The sequence below is a fragment of the Littorina saxatilis genome, linkage group LG17 (genome assembly GCF_037325665.1).
Source record: "Littorina saxatilis isolate snail1 linkage group LG17, US_GU_Lsax_2.0, whole genome shotgun sequence".
NCBI classification, from domain to species: Eukaryota; Metazoa; Mollusca; class Gastropoda; order Littorinimorpha; family Littorinidae; genus Littorina; species Littorina saxatilis.
Window position 1 is genome coordinate 4,275,784 of NC_090261.1, and position 13,968 is coordinate 4,289,751.

Consider the following 13,968-nt stretch of genomic DNA (forward strand, 5'->3'; position numbering starts at 1 on the left):
CGTAGCCACGGAGCGCTGAGTAGAGAATGAGTTCAATATGGCGGCAAGGTCAGGAAGTCACGTGACTTTGTCCTGTTTATGGGTCAAGGTGGCTTTTTTTTAGAGTTGCCTCCCTTGTTACCAAGGTGATGCGATGCAGCGTTCTAGCACTAGACTGAAGTAAATTGCTATGTGTGAGTTGGGATAAGATATGTAATTTAATTGCCAAAACTGACATGGCCATTTCGGCAAATTTGCCAATAAAAATAAATCCTAGCAGCATCCCTGCTGTAGTGTTGACTTTGCTGACATAAACTTTCATAATGGTTAGGTTAGTTTCTCACCTGAGCTGTTGAGGGTTCTCGTTGACCCCCACAATCCAGTAGTGGTCCGATTTTCCTTTGACCTGAAAGAATAGAAACAGGCCAGTGAGTGAACATTAACATCCTCTCAGCAATTAGTTTTTCTCTGATCGCCCGAGTGGCTTGAAAAAGACTAAAGCATGGAGCTTGTATGTGTTCGACTTTTTCCCTTTGACTACTGATGGCATATTTGAAACAGCTTCGGGGGCGGGGATGTAGCTCAGTCGGTAGTGCGCTGGATTTGTATCCAGTTGGCCGCTGTCAGCGTGAGTTCGTCCCCACGTTCGGCGAGAGATTTATTTCTCAGAGTCAACTTTGTGTGCAGACTCTCCTCGGTGTCCGAACACCCCCGTGTGTACACGCAAGCACAAGACCAAGTGCGCACGAAAAAGATCCTGTAATCCATGTCAGAGTTCGGTGGGTTATAGAAACACGAAAATACCCAGCATGCTTCCTCCGAAAACGGCGTATGGCTGCCTAAATGGCGGGGTAAAAAACGGTCATACACGTAAAATTCCACTCGTGCAAAAAACACGAGTGTACGTGGGAGTTTCAGCCCACGAACGCAGAAGGAGAAGAAGAAGAAGAAACAGCTTCGACATTCAGGGAACACAGCTTGCACGATTTCCGGCCAATAAAATGCCACTAGCGCCTGTGTAAATAAAAAACAACTACAGCAGTCCCTCTCATGAACGGATACCCTTGGGCCATAGTAAACCTGTCCGTACATTGCAGGTGGCCGGTCACGGGAGGGGTGACCACACCATCCCCTCCCCCATACACTCACACAGAGACACACACACAACATGTTTGAGTCTATGCTAACCACTTCTTGTGGCTACTAAACGATAACATCCAACTCCTAATATTTTCTTAAACGTTCTGCAAAAAATGATTTGTATGAATGGTGTTGAAAAGAAGAGATAAAATAAATCACACAAACACAGCACAGAGGCAGGTGTGCAGATGCTTTGTGAGAATAAGCGTTGAAAACCAGTTTGAATAAAAACCAGCAGATAGAGCCGCATGTCATAATCATTCTTCTTGTCTGGCTTTATTGACTGCATGCCGATCTTGTGGCAGTGACTTTTCACTCTTCAGTCAGAAATACACTGTACACAACACCGCTCTCACTCTCCCTCACTGCCGACTTACCCTAACTCCCTAAGCCCTGACAACTGATCCTTGGAAATTGTTTGGAAGAGTACACCTCTCTATTTCTCTCCAATGCTCTTCCTGAGACGAATTGCCCAGAGCGGTTCGCCACGGGTCGCCCGCAGTGCGAATGACAGAAAGCCGTTTCTTAGGGCAGTGCAGGAAAGCGCCCGCGAAGCACTCGGCGAGCGGCTTTGGTATATGCTCGCCCACCGCGCGCTGCGTAATCCAAGATGGCGGTGGTGTTTACACTGCGAAGCCGTGTAGCGTGTTGCGATCTTCTCGGCGTGGTTTTCGACTTAACCCGAGGGATTCACCGCTTTTCAAGGTTCAGGGACTACCCCAGCTAAATTTCCCATCATAACTACGTTCTCTCTGACGATTTCACTGACCGAATCGTCTACTAGTTTAAGAAGTACAACTTTTTTCATATCTCACAGCAATCGTGCTTTCTTCGTCGCCTTCGTGAAGCGATTTGCCTCGTTGTGAGCCCGTTGCATAGACCAATCCAGAGCGACTTTTCTCTGAGCGGGCTGTTGTGATTTTGAGCAACACATGGCTGCTGACATGCAGTGACACCGGACACCCCACTGAGTTTAGCCAGCTACCCCCCCCCCCCCCTCTCTCTCACGTCCCCCAGCCATGTACTGTTTGGTGCTGTGGCCAGAGAGGTGTCACCGCTAATTGAGGCCAGCTGCACTGTTCACTCAGAGCAAAACCAGTTGACTGTAACTTTTGACAAAGCAGCACAACTGAAGGGTTCACAGATTAGGTAATCGACTCACTGGTCAAGGCTGCGGGCAAACAAGAATATCTTGTCAATGAAAGACCTTACACACAAACACGCGATGCTGAGAACGGTGGCCGATTTTTCTCTCTCTTTCTCGGAGGGCCTTCATCGAACGACGTTAAACACCAAATAAAGAAAGAAAGACAGACTGTGGCTTTTGTTGCTTACGTCCAACAGACAAGAATAAAGAGCATAGTGCAGTTTCGTGTTGGCATCTTCGCATTTGAAAGCAAGAAAGTGTGTGTACTCCACTCCTGACCCAAATTAACCCCCTCCTGATGGGTACACGTGCACCCAAGTTAACAGAGACTGTCATCACGCCTTTGCGGCTGTGACCTTTGTACCAAGAGCCAAACTGCTCTGTTATCAATTTTGGTGTGGTGAAAATTTGACGATGGTCTGTCCGTACTTTGCTGGTATGACCTGCTGTTGGGACCGAAAATTAGTGTCCGTGTCCACGTTTTGCAGGTGTCCGTTTAAGGAATATAGAAGGAAAACACTCCGTGCCGAGCAAATGTGTCCGTACATGTCAGGTGGCCGTTCACGCCGGGGGCCGTACATTGCAGGAACTGCTGTACTTCAATATACAAAAGAAATAAATAAAAAGTAACCGACCTTGGACCCTAATTTTGTTGGCCTTGTTATCAGAATTTTTTGTTGGCCTAAATCTAATACAGTGGTACCTGCGATGAAAGGACACCCTTGGGACCAGCCACAAGTGTCCCTACATTGCAGGTGGCCTTTCATGACAGGTATACTTTGGTAGAGACAATATAAAAAGGGACAAGAGAATGTGTCCTTTTAAGGGAGGGTCTACACATCGCAGGTACTGCTGTACGAAAAATGTTACTGTCTCTCAAGGTGTTTTTTTCTGCTCACCTGGTCGCATGTGTTTGCCACCTGTGTCCAGGTGTTAGCCAGACAGGTGTTGAGCATCCTGACCACTCCCTCACTGTCCATGGTGAATGGTGTCCCTTCTGCAGAGAACCTGACACACCAACCATTGCAATGGTCAATATAACTCAAAAAGCACACACACACATGCTAGAAAGCATACATATTCATCTTCACCTGGTCTTAAAAATGGTCATGTTTTGGAAATCTGTAAACGGGACAAGAATTATTCTCTCACAGGAGATCTAAAGCACTTTATTTAGTCCGAATCAGCAGTATTCAAAAAATTTCCTGTTGTGGTATTACCCATGGCGTGTAAAAAGGAATTCCTTTGTTGAATTCAGACTGCTTACTCATCGCTACTACAGCACTAGAGTTGTCAGCCAAAACTGACACATCATTCATGGTGAATATGTTTATGAAACAGTTGTAACATATTTGCTTAGCATACTGTTCTGATCAATTTCCTTTCTGCTTATGACAGATTTGTCTCCAAAAGGGGTATTTGTATGCTTACCCAGCCCAGCTAAGGATAGATTTAGGCGACAGAGGCAGGCGCGTCTCCTCGCTGGCTCGTTTTTGTCCTTTTACGTTCAGCATCCTGCACGCCAGATTCTGATCCCCTGGCAGACCTGCACAAACACTGACATCTCAAGTCCTACTTTGCCCAATGTTTAGGCCCCCCCCCCAAAAAAGGTCTGTTTACGGTAACATAGGCCAAAAAAATAGGGTCGGTAGGTCGGGATTTTTTTTTTCCCCCCCAAAAAAACATATTTTTACGTTATTTTGCAAAAAAACCAAAAGATTTTTTTTCTTTCCCCAAATGCCGAAAAAAAGTCTAGGGTCGCGCGAAAATAGGGTCGGTCAGGTTACCGTAAACAGACTATTTTTTTGTTGGCCTTATGCGTACAAATAATGAGGCGCACCAACTTCACATTTTCAAACAAAAGGAGAACACAACAGAAACCTGGTTTGGTACATTCTTAATTAAATCAATTTCTAACAGCTTGTCGCTGCCTTCTTCGGGATTGTAAAGTCAATATAAAAATATAAAGTCAATGTCAAAAACTTCAAATTTGTCAAATTTGAACTGATCTTTCCTTTTCAGTCAATATCACCTTGCAATTTAGGTCACTCCATAAGAATTGAAACTAAATTAGACGGAACACAAAAGGTATTATTTTCTCTGAAAACAAATCATTCCAGATTAGCCAGAATTTACAAGAATATGACTCCTGAATAAAATTGCAAAGCACAGACTGTCTCCATCAGATTTGACTGAATGCACAGGAATACGACTCCTGAATAAAACTACAAAGCACAGACTGTCTCCATCTGATTTGACTGAATGCACAGGAATAGGACTCCTGAATAAAACTACCAAGCACAGACTGTGTCCATCATCTATCTGTGTGCGACTCTTACCCATGCCAGCGTGATAAACGGCCATCAGGTGTTGCCTGTGAGCGGTCAAACACACCACTGGTCCCGGCAAGGTGAAGGTAGACCTCTGGACGCCAGCCACGGTGAAAATCCTCACCATGCGTGATGACGTAGCTGCTGCTATCCAACCCTCTCCAGCTGTCACGGCCTGAAACAACAATTCTCACATGTGAAAATGATGTTTGAATGTGGCTGAATATGTAAGAGCCTCTTAGAAAAGGCGATCTCTTAAATGGGACAAGGTGACATTTTCAAAACGATGCTACAAATTTCAGATTGTCTGTTGATCCTTCAATGTTACCAAACATGGTTTAACAATTGTTCTTAAATGGTAGCCACATTTGGTTTAAACTGTAAATGTTGTTGGTTGAGGAATGGTTTCAGTTCTTACAGGTTCTGACTCATCAATATGTGCATAGATCCTTCTCTCTTCAGATAAGGCATATCCAGGAGAATGTAGAAATAGAGAGAGAGAGAGAGAGAGAGAGAGAGAGAGAGAGAGAGGGAGAGGGAGGAGAAAGACACAAAGAAGAAAGCAGCATGCACTACACTATTCGCTTTTCTCTAAGCTGCAGCTTGTTTGAATGGCCTATTGACATGATTAACTAGTCAGTTCGCGAAGGAAAAGGCTTACCTGTACCGTCTCTCCTTCAGGCATGATAACACTCCATTCTTTCGCACTGTCCCATGATCCAAAGTGCATGCATGTCAGTTTACTGCAACAAGAGAAAGACAGATAAGCTTAGCGGATGTGAACGTATCCTCTTCTTTCACTCAAAATGGCTTCTAATGGTCTTGCGCTACAACTGAGATCATGAAAGAACATTTAGGTTCACCTGTTGCATTCCTCGTCACTGGCAGTGGCTAGGACGACAGCATGTGCTGACAGGTCGGCCATGGTGAAGTCGCTGGTGTTGGTGATGTGCATGGCGTGGTGAGTGGCCGTGTCATGGAACTCTATGTCGATGGAGCTCTCATCGTCGGTGTTGTACTGACGGATGATGCCGATACTGTTCCATTTCTGAAACAACGATGCACATCCACATTACAAGCATATTCATTGAGCTCTTGTGGGGTTGTGAAATGAGGTGTCTGCACTTGTCTGTTCCTGAAAGGAGTAGAGAGGCATCGTTTCTCAAAGAACCACGGCCTAATTCATCTTCATGGATCTGGCATGACTTGTGCATTTATTCATTAAACAGACTAGAACATTTCAAACCCTGATTGTGCACATTTCATAGCATTAGAATAATAAAGTAGGGTAAATAAAATGGTAAAGACTTCTTACCATGAACCTGCTGCTGAGATGTAATGGGGTGGATCCAGACTGGAAGGCTTTCTGTAGGGGTGTGGGTTTGAACCCCTCCACCACAATGGGGGCCACGGGGCGAGGCGGGGCAGCCCCCTCCGTTTCCTCTCCTGTTGCCCCCGTCACTGAACCTGTGGAAATACTGTTCTCTGTGAAATGTTCTTTGAAAGAAAATGCATTTATTATAGACATGTTTAATTTTCTTCTCCCTTCAGGTCTTCTACTTCCTATAGCTCATACAGATGAAATTTAGGTGAACCATGTGACTAAATGTTCTTTTAGCTGAGAAATGCAATTTCAATTAAACCTGCAATATATTGAAACTGTAAAGAGGGTACAGACTTGTAACACTCAGGGCTGGGGGGGGGGGGGGGGGGGGGGGGGGTTTGCCATATTTTTTGTCCTACTGGCTTCTGCTCTGCCATTCACATGGTTACAAAGGGCACCATGATCTCGCTTCTGGCCTGTCTATATTCTATGAATGTTGGAAATTGCAACAACACAGCTGAAAACAAACTGAAAGTCCCCCCAAAACAGCATATGGCTGTCTAAATGGTGATGTAAAAATGGTCATACATGTAAAAACAGTGGGAGTTTCAGCCAATGAACGAAGAAGATGAAAAAAAAGAAGAAGAAGAAGAAGAAGAAAAAGAAGAAGAAGAAGAAGAAGAAGAAAAAAAAGAAGAAACTATGAGACGATCCAGAGAGTGCACAGAGACACACACACCTGAAGCATTGCTATCGTCATCGCCCATGATGAGAGGCATCATGCTTTTCTTGATGGCGCCCAGGTCGATGCTGTCCGTGTCGTCGTCGTCGATCTCCCCCATCACCTTACTGCTGGCCTGGATCAGCATGTCGTCGTCATCGTCAAACACGCCCTCCATCCCGCTCGCTGGCTCACCGGAGTCCCCCTGTACACAGTCAGGTCATCGCTTAACGACATACGACACCAATTCATGCACATCCTACCTTTTTAGGACCATCCTTTCTCTAATGTTTTGTTCATAGCCTTTGGAAATGTACCCCCATTTTGAGATTCCCTTCCCTTTTGTGAAGGTTGTTATGTTATGTTATATGAAGTCTTATATCGCGCGCGTATCTCCAGGCTCGGACTCAAGGCGCAGGGATCTATTTATGCCGTGTGAGATGGAATTTTTTTTACACAATACATCACGCATTCACATCGACCAGCAGATCGCAGCCATTTCGGCGCATATCCTACTTTTCGCGGCCTATTATTCCAAGTCACACGGGTATTTTGGTGGACATTTTTTATCTATGCCTATACAATTTTGCCAGGAAAGACCCTTTTGTCAATCGTGGGATCTTTAACGTGCACACCCCAATGAAGTGTACACGAAGGGACCTTGGTTTTTCGTCTCATCCGAAAGACTAGGTTGTAAAAGGGGGATTTTCCACCAATCACAATGCATCAAGAGTTCTCTATATCACAATGCTTCAAGAGTTCTCTATATCACAATGCATCAAGAGTTCTCTATATCACAATGCATCAAGAGTTCTCTATATTACACTGCATCAAGAGTTCTCTATATCACAATGCATCAAGAGTTCTCTTTGGCTATGGCTATTATTGTTTCAAAACGCTTGGCCTTTTAATAGTACTGCACATTGAATAATCAGTAAATTGACAATCTTGAATTGATCATACAGAGAATTCATCCAGTAAGGATGCAGACGTAACATATTACTAAAAATAAACACAAGTGTGCAGACATTCAAATAAAAAATAATGAAGTTATTAATCGCCCCTTCTTGCCAGAGCTCTCAGCGATGTACAATAGCAAAACGAACACAAACACACACACAAATGCATACAATTGCAGACAAACACAAATCATACCTGTCAAGTACTTTTGGCCTCTGACCATAGTAAATGGCATAAGAAACCATAGTTGGGGATCAAAAACCATAGTTAATGCGTGGATCAGGATGTGGTTAAACGCACAAATTCAACTTCTCACGCATACACACTAAACCAATCAGATTGTTTTTCGCAAACTAAAAGTAAAACACATAAATTCCTTTCTACACAAACTGCTCTTTATTTACCAGTACATGTAATACACACTGCACTCTTGTTCGTTCATTTTTTTTGTCACTTGTCACTTGTCACTTGTGTTCTTTGTTGTATTCATCTGTGCAAATCTTTGCTTTGTCAATCATGCTGCCAGTCACCTTAAAATCATGGCAGCATGTATCAGAGTTAATTTTGACCTGCAAGAAGGCAGTCAGTGTGTCAGCTCCCAGACTGTGATCCAGCACTTGAAGGTGTTGCAGGGTTTATCACTGCCAAATGGAAATTTATTCAACATTTTCCTCACACAGGCCACGTAGAACTGGCGCACATCATGCCAGAACTTTTGTTGTGTGGCTGGTGCAAGCTCCTCCTCAGAAATGAATGAACGGCAGTCCATGCCAGCAACAAAAAAAAAAAAAAAAAAAAAAAAAAATTTTTAAATGCTAAAAATGCGTATGGTTTGAGGTATACGACGTAGGACCCCGAAAACCCGTAAGAATTACGCAGAATGCGTAGGACTTGACAGGTATGCACAAATGCACAGTAAAACTAACACAGGGCACACACAAAACAGTGCCCAGAACAGCGTATGTTAAATATCATAAGCACCATTTATAGCAATTAGTCAACTTCGATCAGCCCAAAATGTGACACACGTACCTGAGATGACGCCTGAAGCACCTCCAGCAACCCAAGCTGGCCCTGATATGGGGGACAATAAAAGAAAACATTCTTCTGTATTTGTACAACATATGAACAATTAAAACAAAACAAGAAGGGCAAAGCCCATACGACTCACATGCTTGACCTTGACATGGTCAAATAACTAAACCTAGCAATGACATCATACACTAAGAACTGCTTTACACATTTTTCCTACCAAAATACATGTGACCTTGACCCAAGGTCAAGGTCATCCAAGGTCATGCAACACAAAGCTGTTAATTCAAGACATAGGAAGTACAATGGTGCTTATTGACTCTTTCTACCATGAGATATGGTCACTTTTAGTGGTTCACTACCTTATTTTGGTCACATTTCATAAGGGTCAAAGTGACCTTGACCTTGATCATATGTGACCAAATGTGTCTCATGATGAAAGCATAACATGTGCCCCACATACTTTTTAAGTTTGAAACAGTTATCTTCCATAGTTCAGGGTCAAGGTCACTTCAAAATATGTATACAATCCAACTTTGAAGAGCTCCTGTGACCTTGAAGCAAGGTAAACCAAACTGGTATCAAAAGATGGGGCTTACTTTGCCCTATATATCATATATAGGTGAGGTATTGAATCTCAAAAACTTCAGAGAAAATGGGAAAAATGTAAAAAATAGCTGTTTTTTAGGCAACATTTATGGCCCCTGCGACCTTGACCTTGAAGCAAGGTCAAGATGCTATGTATGTTTTTTGGGGCCTTGTCATCATACACCATCTTGCCAAATTTGGTACTGATAGACTGAATAGTGTCCAAGAAATATCCAACGTTAAAGTTTTCTGGACGGACGACTCGGGTGAGTACATAGACTCACTTTTGCTTCGCATGTGAGTCAATAAAAAGCAAATTTTGACAAGTGCACAGGGATACATCTTGTAATGACAGTACACACACCTTTTCCTCAAACATTTTTCATAACACCCTGTCAAGCTGAGTCCATTTCTCCATAAATATTGTACATTAGCCTTTCACTAATGTGTAGTGCCTTTGAGGCGCAAGTGTGTGAGTGTGTTTTATAATGTATTACACTGTAATGTGCTATACAGTAAAACCTGAGTCTAGCGGACCCTTATTGTAACGGCCACCTGCTACATACGGACAGTTTATCATGGCACGAACACGATTTCAACAATAACTAACCTTTAACGGGCGGACACCTGCCACTTACGGACGCGGACACGATTTTTCGGACCGTAGGAAGTGTAAACACTGTCACAAACGGACACAACGTACATAAAAACGCAACTTCGAAAACTCGACTGTTATGCAGACAGTGCTCGGCAGCCGTAGCCGTAGCACAAATGGTTGTTGATTGGTTGTCCTGTCCCTTTTCTGACCAATCAGTGGCTTGTTTAGATGGAGACCCACTTTCGCTCACTCACTTTCGCTTCGCTCACTTTCGCTTTTCCGCATTGTGGATACAGTCACAACCAAAAGCAACAGTAGACTACTGTGTTTGAAAATGGAATCTCCAGCAGGAAAAAGAAAAGCGTTGACTTTAGAGCAGCGTGTCGCTGCCTTGAAAAAACTAGATAGCGGCCAATCATGCCGAGATGTGGCGAAGGAGATGGGATGTGGTAAAACACAGATCGCGAGGATCAAATCGGAAAAAGAAGACGTGATGATCTCTCTATCTTTGTAAGCAATCGTTCGAAGGAAACAATAGTTAACACAGCTAAATTTTTTCATGCATTTATGCTGAGACTAGAAAAACTGAATGAAACAGAGCTGACCCAATTTGGTCGAGACACACTGCGGAATTTCCCGTTGAATGACTGATGAAGAGTCAGCTATTTTTAGCTTTGTGACGTCCGACTTGCGTAAGTTTGAATGCACAGTGTGTGTAGGGAACGGGGTAGGTGGGGGGGGGGGGGGGGGATGTTGTTGTTGTTGTTGTTGTTTGCTACATGTATCATTTGTTTACTCACATTTTCAGTGAGTCTCGTGTTCAATCCAATAAATACATACTACAGGACTGACAAAAAGTGTCTTGTTCATTTTACGTGCTCTTTGTAAAATATTGCCCCGGCCCCTCCACCTGTGAAGAAGGGACACCTGTCTAATAGGGACACTATTACCATTCCCCAAGGGTGTCCGTTAGAGACAGGTTTTACTGTAATTTATAACTGTGTGAATGAGATGTAAACAATTATATTTGCGTGTGTGTGTGTATATTTCCTGAAAAGTGTGAAGCGTTCTGAGCAGGGTTTAACCCTGGATTTATGCAGTCTACAAATACTTTACTTTATTTGGTGTTTAACGTCGTTTTCAACCACGAAGGTTATATCGCGACGGGGAAAGGGTGGAGATGGGATAGAGCCACTTGTCAATTGTTTCTTGTTCACAAAAGCACTAATCAAAAATTTGCTCCAGGGGCTTGCAACGTAGTATAATATATTACCTTACTGGGAGAATGCAAGTTTCCAGTACAAAGGACTTAACATTTCTTACATACTGCTTGACTAAAATCTTTACAAAAATTAACTATATTCTATACAAGAAACACTTAACAAGGGTAAAAGGAGAAACAGAATCCGTTAGTCGCCTCTTACAACATGCTGGGGAGCATCGGGTAAATTCTTCCCCCTAACCCGCGGGGGGTGCACTCTACAAATATCATATATTATTATTACACAGCATAAAGCCAGACAGCTGTAAATATACACACCTCTCCGTCGCAGAAAGCCACATGATGCTTGTTGGAGGGATTCCAGGCCAATGACGTGATTGTCAGACCCCTCTCGTGTCTGTGTCTGCAATATAAATCAACACTGAGTCAACAAGTACAAGTTTTACAACACTAGGATTTGAACACCATGGATTACCTTGGTCCCACAGGATAGCACGTATGAGACAACAACCACACTCAGGCATGGGAACAGGAAATCATCAAAAAGGAGGAAAATAATGCAGAGGTGCTGGGGCCGCTATAGGCCCCTGACAGGGGGTCAGGGGGCGACGGCCCCTGAAGCTGAGGGTTTTTGGCATTTTCCACACCTAAAACGTGCACCAGGAGACACCATAACTTTACAAAACAGTGCACTTGAAGCTGCAGTAATTTCTCACCAATGTGTTCAAAATTTAATCCAATTTACACAATGACTCACCAACTCTTTATCTGCATGCAGTAACAATCTCCTTGGTGTCACTAAACCATACTTTCAGAACAATTAACATTCAGAAACTATCTACACAAAAAAGGTTACCTCAGAATAGTTCATTGGATTGATGATCACTGATGATGAATGTATTCATGAACATAAAGGTATTGAATCCCTCTAACTCCAAGATGTTCATGGGCTCCACAAGGAAAGTTTCACACTGTGATAGTGTTATTAAAATATCAATAAGACTGTCTCTCTGGCGCTGGCTTACACTGAACCCTACACACAAAATATTCAGCCTGTGGCATCAGCCTACAGAATCCAAGTCTCTGGCACTGTCCCTTGCACACACAACATATTCATTCTGTGGCTTTAGCCTACAAAATCCAAGTTTTTTTTTTTTACTTTGCCTTTTGTCAACAAGATCGAAGTCTTCACTCTCTCATCAAGCCAACCAAAATTCCATTTGTTTTTCACACTTGAGTCGATTTCGGCAGCAAGGGCTTTTTGTAATTCGTCAATGCATGGTGACCAAACACTGCACGATCCGTAAAAACAAAGAAAGCGCTCGGAAATCTTTGGCAAATTCCGGAACAAGCATAAAAGACATAAGATATAAGATATAAGACTTCATATAACATAAAACCACTTGCTTGGCTGTTTCCGACAGCATTCTTATCATCCTCGGGTTCTACTCGGCAAATTTCGTACAAGCAACATTCAGTCCAAATAAGAATACGCCAATTGAGAATAAACTATCGCCGATGGAAGCTGTTACGCGGATGAAAGTACCGTACCGTACCCCCCCCCCCCCCCCCCCCCCAAATTTTTTCAACGGATTTACATCGATCTCAGAAATGACCCTGGGGCTCATCAAAAAGGCGGATTTCCGCCAAAAGGCGGAAGATTCCTTTGCCTGCACACTGTCACATACCTGCCAACCCTGGTGAAGCCTCAAGAGTAGCAATTTAGAATTTTTTGGAATTTTCAGCGTTTGAGTAGCATTTTCTAAAATGTATTCCCACATCCGCATTTATGCCATCTTGCACAAGAATAGACATTTTTAATAAAGATTCAGGAGAATGCAGGAACATAAAATGCCCTTTAGAGAGTATCTGCAGTACCACCTTTCAGTATAGACGATGTATTATGACCCATTTTGTGACAGCCACACAGAGTGGAAGGCAGAAATCAGTACCAGGACTCGCAAAAAGAGGGAACTGTTGCATGCTTGTCATTATTTGTTTAAGCGTAGCAATCCTTAGCTTGGAGTAGCAATTGCTTTTAAAACGTAGCATGCTACGCCGAAAGCGTAGCAGTTGGCAGCTCTGCTATCATGTGAAAACCATCAACCTGAATCACCTGATACACTACAATACATCTTTATTTTATGATTGTGGGTACAAACATACATTTTTCTTTTGTGTCATCACAGACACAGTAAATTCAACATCCAGTGAGAAGCCTCCCAGACGCCGGCTCACAACGCACACTAAAACGTCTCAATACGGGTAGCACACACAGAAAAAGAGAGGAAAAAAGACAGTTATAAAAAATGTAGGATTAGCTTACTTTTTAACAACTTTCCGTTTCTGCCAGTCCACAACAGCGATGACTCCATCAATACAACCTGCGGCTATGTGATGACCGTCCGGACTCAGGCTCAGAACGTTGATCGTCTGATGAAACAAACACAACAGCAACAGTCAAGACTTGCAAAATAATGTAGGCTTCAGTCACCCAAAACCTTGCATTTCAGAATAATTTTATACCCCCAAAAAATTAAATCCACTTAAGCATGCTGTGCTTGATTTAGCACATGTAACATTCTGTAGTGTTGTGGTGTGCCTGTGTGTGCAACTGTGGGAAAGAAGAATGAAAAACATTAACAGAAACACTCCAAACACAATAAAGCAGTAAACAAGGGTAATGCAGAATGAGTCTCCTGCTCATTGCAAAAGAAAAACAAGTCGCGTAAGGCGAAAATACAACATTTAGTCAAGCTGTCGAACTCACAGAATGAAACTGAACGCACTGCAATTTCTCAGCAAGACCGTATACTCGTAGCATCGTCAGTCCACCGCTCGTGGCAAAGGCAGTGAAATTGACAAGAAGAGCGGGGTAGTAGTTGCGCTGAGAAGGATAGCACGCTTTTCTGTACCTCTCTTAGTTT

The 13,968-nt window shown here is 43.1% G+C and overlaps 1 protein-coding gene across 1 annotated transcript in view; it reads right to left on the bottom strand.

The window, feature by feature from the left end:
- Positions 1-13,968, bottom strand: part of LOC138951891 (WD repeat and HMG-box DNA-binding protein 1-like) — a 65,817-nt gene that overhangs the window by 36,596 nt on the left and 15,253 nt on the right. Inside the window, exons 8-18 of the mRNA XM_070323451.1 lie at positions 13,368-13,474; positions 11,360-11,444; positions 8,634-8,675; positions 6,660-6,846; positions 5,912-6,063; positions 5,460-5,644; positions 5,258-5,339; positions 4,606-4,771; positions 3,698-3,812; positions 3,166-3,274; positions 324-385 (exon numbers count right to left, since the gene is read on the bottom strand). Of these exons, the coding sequence (XP_070179552.1) occupies positions 324-385; positions 3,166-3,274; positions 3,698-3,812; positions 4,606-4,771; positions 5,258-5,339; positions 5,460-5,644; positions 5,912-6,063; positions 6,660-6,846; positions 8,634-8,675; positions 11,360-11,444; positions 13,368-13,474 (1,292 nt within the window). The remainder of the gene's footprint in view (positions 1-323; positions 386-3,165; positions 3,275-3,697; positions 3,813-4,605; positions 4,772-5,257; positions 5,340-5,459; positions 5,645-5,911; positions 6,064-6,659; positions 6,847-8,633; positions 8,676-11,359; positions 11,445-13,367; positions 13,475-13,968) is intronic.